Here is a 9211-nt window from a genome sequence, read left to right on the forward strand (position 1 = left end):
AAATTCTTGATTCTCGAGAGAAATAATATTGAAGAATAAAATTGCTACAATCTATGAATCATGGAAGGAATCAATTGATAGGAAACCAATGGGTAAATGCGTCGTAAATAAGTGAATTAATTGTCTGTTATATTTGGAATGGAAAAAAATATTTATTCTCAAAGGGAAATCATATTGAAGAACAAAACTGATACAATGAAAATCGCTTAAGAGGAAGCTTGTATCGACACGTGGCAATGACACATATCAATCAAAAAGGCACCCAATTGTTGCTTTAATTTAATATATGATATATGATATGATGATTATTTTTTTTGCAGAAAAGTTTTAGATCTTATTATTTCATCAAGATAAAACATTACATACAAGATCTTTGCCACCCTTTCCTACAAAGGAGACCAAGGAGGCCCCCTAAAAAAGAAGATAACCAACAAAAAGCCTAGGCAAAAGAGCCATACAGACGCAAAGAGATAGCACGTTTAATAACAATACAAAGAGAATCAGACGAGGACTTAGTCCCCTTAAAAATCCTAGAGTTCCTTTCTTTCCAGATGAAATGAAAAGAAGCCATCAAACTCGCCTTATGCTTGCCAGTCCTGAATTCAGAGAGAAACGCCTGAACAATAGCATCCAAGGAGAAATGCAGAGGAAGATGAACCCATGTAGCAATAGCAGCCCAAACTTGTCGAGAGTAAGAGCAATTAAAGAAGACATGGTGAAGATCCTCCATAGAGCATTCACAAAGCACACAACGATTAACCAAACATAAGCCACGGTTAATAAGCTTAGCCACAGTAGGAAGGCTATCATTCATAACCATAACACCAGTAAAAGAGTATTTAGGGTGACAACCTTTACCATGAACAATAGAAAGCCAAGGCACAGGCTCACGCCTATTTCTCACCAGATCATAGGTTGCATTTGTGTCAAATCGAGCATGATGGGTTAGAGTCTCAAGCAGCTGCATTGCAAGAGGAGAAGAACCAGCAACATTAAGAAGAAGGTCCTTCATCTTAACCACATTGTTCCAATACCAAGAATTTGAAATTGTTATTACTATTATTATTATCATTCCGTCTCAAGCCTAACTCGCTAATTACGATAAAATATTATTATTATATAATTATTAAATACGGAGTATTACAATCTTCCTCCCTTAAAATAAACTTCGTCCCCGAAATTTCACTTCACTCTTCCCTTTTCGACTATTCCCTCAAATCTCATGTGCACGCTCTTCTCAAAGTTCGGTGTTCCATTCTCACTACTTTCTCACAACTCTCACTACTTCCTCACATTCCGTACTTCATCTTTCCTAAACTTCCGAATTGTTATATCCACTCCCCCTAAAAGAGAACTTCATCCCGAAGTTCAACTATCAACCTCCAAATACGATCTCATACACTCATTCCTAAGCTCCACAAATGACTATGTTCGAGGTTCAACACGCTCTCCTACTTATTGCAAATCCATAAATAAATCAGATATGTTCCTAATGCCATTGATATAACCCTATTATACGAGCCTCCTAAACGTCAAGGTATAAGGTCCAGCCCACGGTTCGAAACCCTAATCCCATAACAACTCATAACTCAATTTATTCTAAGTTTTCGCATCAATCTCGGGGTATAACTCGATTGTTATTACCCACATATATATCACGTCTAATCTCATACAAAGACCTGTATGCAAATCAATCACGAACATGCGGACTCTATGAAACAACCAAATGATGCAATGTCACTCTTCATGTGACTCAACTATGCTCAACATTCTCAATTTTCCGGATACCATGCCACGCATATACCGCGTCAGATCAACCACATGATGACACATGTGTTTTCCATATCCATTCTCATCTATCACCAACACTTTCGCTCATACGGAAGACCATATACACAATCATGCAAATGACCACTATGTCACACCCACATTGTAACGCAATTATACATGTCACGCTAATAACTTTCATCCAAGTCTCACTTTTACAAAGCAAAGCCACAAAATGTGGTCAAACACAAACAATTCATAAGGTCTCATTCATATGGGGTCAACATGTCCATCCGACGCAAACCAACCATTATAAATTGTGAACATAAGGGTATACACACAATCAGGTCTAGTACTGACAAAAATAAGGGCCAAAGCAGACCACTCGGTCGAGTAAAGGAGGTCACTAGGCCGAGTAGGCGGCCACTCGGTCGAGTGCATAGTGCACTCAGTCGAGTGTCATCTGGGTATAATATTTCCGTTATCAAACCCATTTCCAAACTTTCCTATTCCATCTTATAGATGCTAATAAATCCCGATGGTGACTCATATACCATTAAACAACAGAATCAAACACAACTATTGGCCTTATGACCATCATTACTACACAATTAAGATAAAATATCCAAAGCATAATGCCAACACAAACATACTATTTCATCATTAACAACTGCAACGTAGTGCGGCACTCTAATCACATTGGTAAACATAACACATTACACTATCTCATGGACACGGCCTAATCACTCATCACTCTCAAGGAATCATAACAACATCATCACTCACTCAGGCACTACAACAAAATCACGATGTACACCGTGGGCGTTTCTCATGACGTTTAGGAGGCAACTTTACAAGCAACATCTACACTACCACTCTCAGGGTCGGAGTCCGACACAACCACTTTCACATATCATGCCTATGTAGTTAGGTTAATGGTCACATTATATATGTAACACCCCAATTATCCGGCCTAGATAGTTGAAGGCATTACCATCTCGGTTTCCCGAGGTAGTGTTTCAAAATTCCAATCAAAGAACATTTTATAAATAAAAGGTTTAATGAATTACATAAATGTAAACAAATGAATAAAAGCACAACTCATGACAACTATACTCTTCTAGCCAACTATACTCGTCTCATGACTTATCAAGCTCCTCCCGTCTCCCGCGTGCTATCCAAACAACATGTACTTAACCTGCTCCCCATATAATCGAAAATATCATATGGATCGACACAGGCCATCCCGGAAATAGGTGACAATTACACAGGCACACAACACGTTAGTTCAATAAATATAAAGTGTGACACGACACGAGTGTGTGAATATGTAACATGACTATGATATGAATGACATGCTAACAAACAACCACCACCACGGTACCGGGACACGCCCAGACATACCGACAACCACACTGGTACCAGGACACGCCCAGACATACAAACAACCACAAACAGGTACCGGGACACGCCCAGACATACCGGGTCCGGAAGCCAACCGGATCCCCTGCCAGACGTCGTGTCTCAACCACACAAGTCCCTCCGTAACTCAAGCCATTAATGTGCACATCCCTCTTGGAGTGGGAAGATCCAAGAGGCGATTCAAGTGTAAGACGGCCTCCCAACTGCGTTACGTCTCCATAACAACAAGTAATCCACCATATCGTCACCAACCTCCAATACACAAGATAATTATAACAAATGCAAGTCGATACCTTATATGCCAAATACCGACTCATCAAATTGTCTTAACCATCATTACATTGAGATACAAAATAACCATCATGCTTATCCCCTTTATGACATGATTAGTGACTAAACATGTTATAATACAATTACTCTAATTAAGTGAGATTAATTACAACATTAACCACAAAACATGTAACAACCACAATATTGAAACCGAGTAGGATTAACCTACCTCTTACCATGATCCATAAGCTAGTCGAAATCACCAAGTATCCATCTCATAAACCGTCTCATTTTACATAAATCCCATATTAACTATCATAAATCACCCTATACTATAATACAACACAAAACCCTTATTATTACCCACTAAATACCCATATATTAACAATAATTACTAATTAATCAACCCAATTAAACCCCCCCCCCCCCCCCCGAAATTAGGGTTCATAAGACTAGAAAAAGAGGTAGATCTGAACTTACAAGGTGAAAGGATGAAGGAGAAGGTGAGCAATCCTCTAATCCAAGCTTGAATTCTCTAATATGGTGTTTGTGAGGGTTTTAGAGAGAAGGGAGAGAGTTTGGAGAGATAAGGAAGAAGATAGAATGAATGAGGATGAGGGGATAAGATTTCCTTATCCCGTGTTCTGATTCAGCACCACTCGGTCGAGTGTCACTCACTCGGTAGAGTGCCGCTCCACTCGGTCGAGTGCGACGCAGTTCTTGGCAATGACCAGTTTTCGTAAAACAGTCATATCTCACTCGTTTCTTGGTCATTTTGGGCGTGTGACCTACCGTTGAATCGTAAGAGAACAAGCTATCATCTCCAATTGGAATCACATCAATATAATGACTAGATCTCAAGTTATGACAATTTTAAGACGACCCTTCTACAGACGGGCATTATCACAACCACTAAGTTTATTATAGGTTATACTCGGTCTACTTGGTCTACTCGGTCGAGTGAATGCCTTAGAAACTACAAGGTATTACAATATTCCTTCCTTAAAAAGAACTTCGTCCCCAAAGTTCACACACGACTCTAACAAGGTACTACTAACTCTATACTCTATATCCCATCACAATCACGGTCCTTACTCTCCTTTCACAAAGCCAAGGTAACACTATACCGAAAGACACCCCATAAAATTGTAGCATCCACTCAACGAACAAGGTCAACCTCATAAGTGACTCTCACTACCGCAACACCTTTAGTACTACCTATCAAGTTCCATAGTACCAACGCTACCAATCCACTAATCCCAAATAGATTCCCACACTAATCAAACATCGATTCCCAACACTCTTTCCTTAATTTCCAAATTATTACATCCACTAACCCTAAAAGAGAACTTCGCCACGAAGTTCGACTATCATGCTCATAATGTGTTCTCATACGCTCATTACCAATTTCCACAAGTGACTATATTCCAAGTTCAACACTCTCTCTTACTCATTATAATCCGTAATCGAATCTCATATCTGTTTGAAATCTATATCTCATTACTTAACATATTCATATATGTTTCAAATTAATTTAGTCATAAAATTAAATGTTGATCTTATGCATGCAAACAATAATAAGAATAAGGAAGAAATCATCATTCTTACATTGATATTTCGGATTATTGGGCACAAGTAAGATCTCCTTCTTACTTGTTCTTGAGCACTCCTTAAATGGAAGAACGAGGATTCAAGTATAGAATCCCTCCCAAGGAATAATACCCAAGGTAATCTCTTAATAAAATTAATATTATTGATACTAGAACAATATTAATTTGAATAAAATTGACCCAAAAATATTATTTTGTTCTCTTAATTTTCGGCTAAGAGAAAGGGAGAAGGAAGAAGTTTTATCTCTCTAAAAATCTTATTTTTGATGTATGTTTGAATGAATAATACACTAGTATTCAAAAAGTGTATAAGGTAAAAATTAAAGAGAAAAACCTATGGTTTTCTCTTGATAAAACCGGGTAGGAGGGGGAGTTTTGATGCCCAATGCATGAGCAAGGTGCTCTTCACAAGAAGCACTAGGTATGCATGGCTAGGTTTAGGAAAAATGATTATGTTTTCCACTTAATTTAATCAACATAATATTTATCCTAATACTCCATTATTTCGGTCCATTTGAGATAAAATGGATCCCATTTTATCTTTGTCAATTTGTCAATTTGTCACATAACATGTGTCATGTAAAATTGTTATGTATTTTTAACATATTAAAAATCAACGCATTAATAAAAATACGTCATGTACAAAATCGACTTAGTAATTCATAATTACTTGTACCAAAATAATTTACCAATTATAAATCACAACATCTTGTATTTATAATAATTATTCATTCAGTTCAATTGTTTTCGTAAACAATAATTTCATCTAAGCAATAAAACAATTCGATTACTTAGACCGTATCTTATTTAATCAAATTACAATGAGACACGTAAATATTACTTCCAAAATCGTTCGTCAATTTTAAGTAATTTAATTAACCCGTATCGTCATATGATTAATTAAATATTCAATTAAGAGTGTTACCCTTTAGGTATGACCTAAAGGGATCAACTGATCACCACCGTCGTACGACAATAATGTCAAACTCTAGTCAGCCAATCATTACCGATATGCGTGGACCGATTGTTGATGTAAAATATTACTTCCCAATTGTATTCTTAAAATGAGACTTAAACATGTGATCATCATGATCGACAGTTGTGATCGCATTATTGTCGGAGAACACATATTCTAACAATCTCCCACTTGTCCTCGACAAGTGTGCGTCACTAATTCTCTTGTCCTATTACTATCTCCCACTAAATGCAAGGTGTCTTTCAGGTCGTACTTACAAGTGATCATATCGAGAGTGGTTTCCTCGATCTGGAGAATAACTGATTGACCGGATTTATCTACCATAGATGTCTTCCGAGCGTGGCCACGCATTTCCAGTTCATTACTCCTCGAGTGGCCCTGAGATATTGTTATAACCCTGACTAGGGGTGGACAATTCATATCGCACTCATTCCCTTCGGTTAGCCACAACCATCATAACCCAAAATATGCCCATTTGACCCCATATACGAAGGTCGTAGTAACACAAATCAAAGTTAATCTTAAACTGTGCCATCTTAGGCGAACAGTCTTTAGTCAAAAGAATCGACTCATTAGAATACTATAGTAGCTCTCGCCACGACCAGGCTATATAAATTTGCTAGAACTCTATAAGCGGTTATAAGGCCCGACAAGGTGTTCCTAACAGTCTGCCTATGTAATCGACTAGTCATCACACATGACTCCATGGCACTTGAACTTGCCATCAATCGCATCACATTCTAGTCACTTCGAGACGTCACCTCATGTAAGTAACTATGGGCGAATACAATGCTAATCCGTGTTCACTTTAACGGGGTTCAATTGTCTCTACAACCCGTTTGGATGTAACAAAGTATAAGGTGAGTTAATAATAACTCAAACGACAAGTGTCGACATCACATTCGGGTAGTCAATACGGTATTACAACCTTGTGATGCATATCGTAAGTGTGTAAACACTAGTTGATTGCAATAGAAGTTTAACATACCATGTGTCCATGTGTTCAAACTTCTTATATTGCATTTTCCTTTACATTCATGTTATCTCTCATAGCATGAACCTTACCAAGTACACATATAGGTTCCCAACCTCGGTTTGGGTTCTTTATCTTGAAAGAACTTTCTGGTTGTTTATCACACAACCAACGAATTTGTGGTGGATGATTTGACTTGCACTGGTCAAGTATTCCACCCTCTCACAATGTACTAGGTATATGTTTTGTAGAGTCTTGCAACAATTGTCAAGATGATTTGCCTAGCACTTCTCACAAATCCTAGCATATTAGAAATATTAGTTTTGAGTAACTTCTTACTTCAACTAAGTATCTTTCCAAACTTCTTATTTCTCCTTTTAGCTTTGAAAAGCTTAGGATTTTCATAAATCCTTACGCGTGTTCGAACTTTAATATGTGCAACCTCTTGACACATAACAGAGTGTTCTGTCCAACACTGAAATCGCTCATCGGTTCTCCTCGAGAATCCATGACGATTCTTCTATGGCTTGCCAATGATTCATCATGCTCTTATGCATATGATTCATTATTGGACATGTGCATGATTATTCTAATGGCGGAAACATTAGTAACTAACAATCATGTGATCAACCATTCTTAGGTTCAATGAACGACCATGACTGCTAATGGCAATTCCATTTTCATTGACATGAATAACCTACGTTTCTCGTTGATTCGATGTGTATATCTCAATACCTATCCAACATCTCATGATGTGATTGGATTCATCACAGTCCATTTTCATCCAGAATTGAAAACTCAAATACTTCTTAATGAAAGAAAGTATTAGCTCGTCATTCTCAATGAGTAATGAGTTATAAACTTTTATAAGATGATTGCTCCCACTAAATTCCATGTCTTCACATGATAATTTCCAACTCCCACTTAATTCCACATGTTTCGCAATTAACTACTCAATCGAAACATTTCAAGAATTAAGTTATTAAGATAAAACCATATATGTTCCCATCACATCCTTTCAAAATACCTATTTTGAAAAGGTTTCAATCTTAACCTTATGGAAATAGATTTTAATCTCTAACTCATTCATTTTATAATGATGCGTAGCAATGTCATTATTTAAATGTGAATTATATCAAATACATGTCCTTCTCAAAATACCCTTTTCAGAAGGAGGTTTAACCATTTCATTTTCATAATGAGGTTAAGTAATGACATTAGCGTGGTTAATACTTAACTTAGCTCTTGTGGATATCGGCATATTCAATATTTGAAACTTTTAGTCATAAATCTCATTTATTTTCTAGGATTCAACTTTGATTCATTTAGGCTCTTAAGTAAATATCAATATTGAAACTATTTGTCAAAATTTATCATAAACTAGTCAAATCTATTGTTAAGACTTAACATTAGTCATTCTTTTACCAAAAACTTTCTTTTGGTCTCCTCGTGTAGTTATCTGGAGAACATATTCTTTTGATTACTTCACTTGATCTCTTTTGTCATGTAGATTTCATCTATACAAGACCATAGATCTCATCTATTCGTGTATACTATCTGTATAGGTATACAAATCATTCCCTTTTGCGTAGATCTCATTTACACAAGTACACAAATTTTGCTTGGTGTTCTTTGTGTCTTCATTTTCTCCCACTCTATCTTTAGAATGAATACACTAGAGATTCAAAGATAGCATATGAGACACAAACAATGATTTTTGAAGTATAAGGAGTACTATCTCATAGGTTGACTAATTGTTTTAGATTTGATAAGTGTACTTGGTGATTGACATTCCTTTAAGAGAGTTCATCAACTCAATATCACTTTATAATTGATCATACACAAGTCTTAAGCTTGTGGATATATAATGAATCCCATCATTATAGTTGTCCATTAGATCACTTTAAGTGAATGATCACATGTTTCTATGAGCAAGCATATAAAGACGAATTTTTAGAACAAGGATAAAATACGATAAATGGGTGACTTGGGTTGCAAATCAAGCCACCACAATCCAAAATACAACAATTGTTTTAGAAAGGATCAAACATTTCCATGTCGAACACGGAAATCAAAAGGTTCTAAAAATCCAAAACATAAATTAAAATAAGACAATAAAAAGCCAAGCTTCATGGAAGCTACTCCTAGCTTCTTGATGGTTTCTCAAGTTTGCTTTTCTTTTCCCTTGTCCTT

The 9211-nt window shown here is 36.6% G+C and overlaps 1 protein-coding gene across 1 annotated transcript; it reads right to left on the minus strand.

Moving 5' to 3' along the window:
* Positions 1 to 439: 439 nt before the first annotated feature.
* LOC141620446 (uncharacterized) lies at positions 440 to 1012 on the minus strand. Its single transcript, XM_074437314.1, has one exon. It carries the CDS (start codon positions 1010 to 1012, stop codon positions 440 to 442), a length of 573 nt encoding a protein of 190 aa, XP_074293415.1.
* Positions 1013 to 9211: the final 8199 nt, after the last annotated feature.

This window comes from Silene latifolia, chromosome X (assembly GCF_048544455.1).
Source record: "Silene latifolia isolate original U9 population chromosome X, ASM4854445v1, whole genome shotgun sequence".
Lineage (NCBI taxonomy): Eukaryota > Viridiplantae > Streptophyta > Magnoliopsida > Caryophyllales > Caryophyllaceae > Silene > Silene latifolia.

What these genes read in the sequence shown, in the direction of transcription:
- LOC141620446 (XM_074437314.1), bottom strand. Translation starts at nt 1,012, where the DNA reads ATGAAGGACCTTCTTCTTAATGTTGCTGGTTCTTCTCCTCTTGCAATG.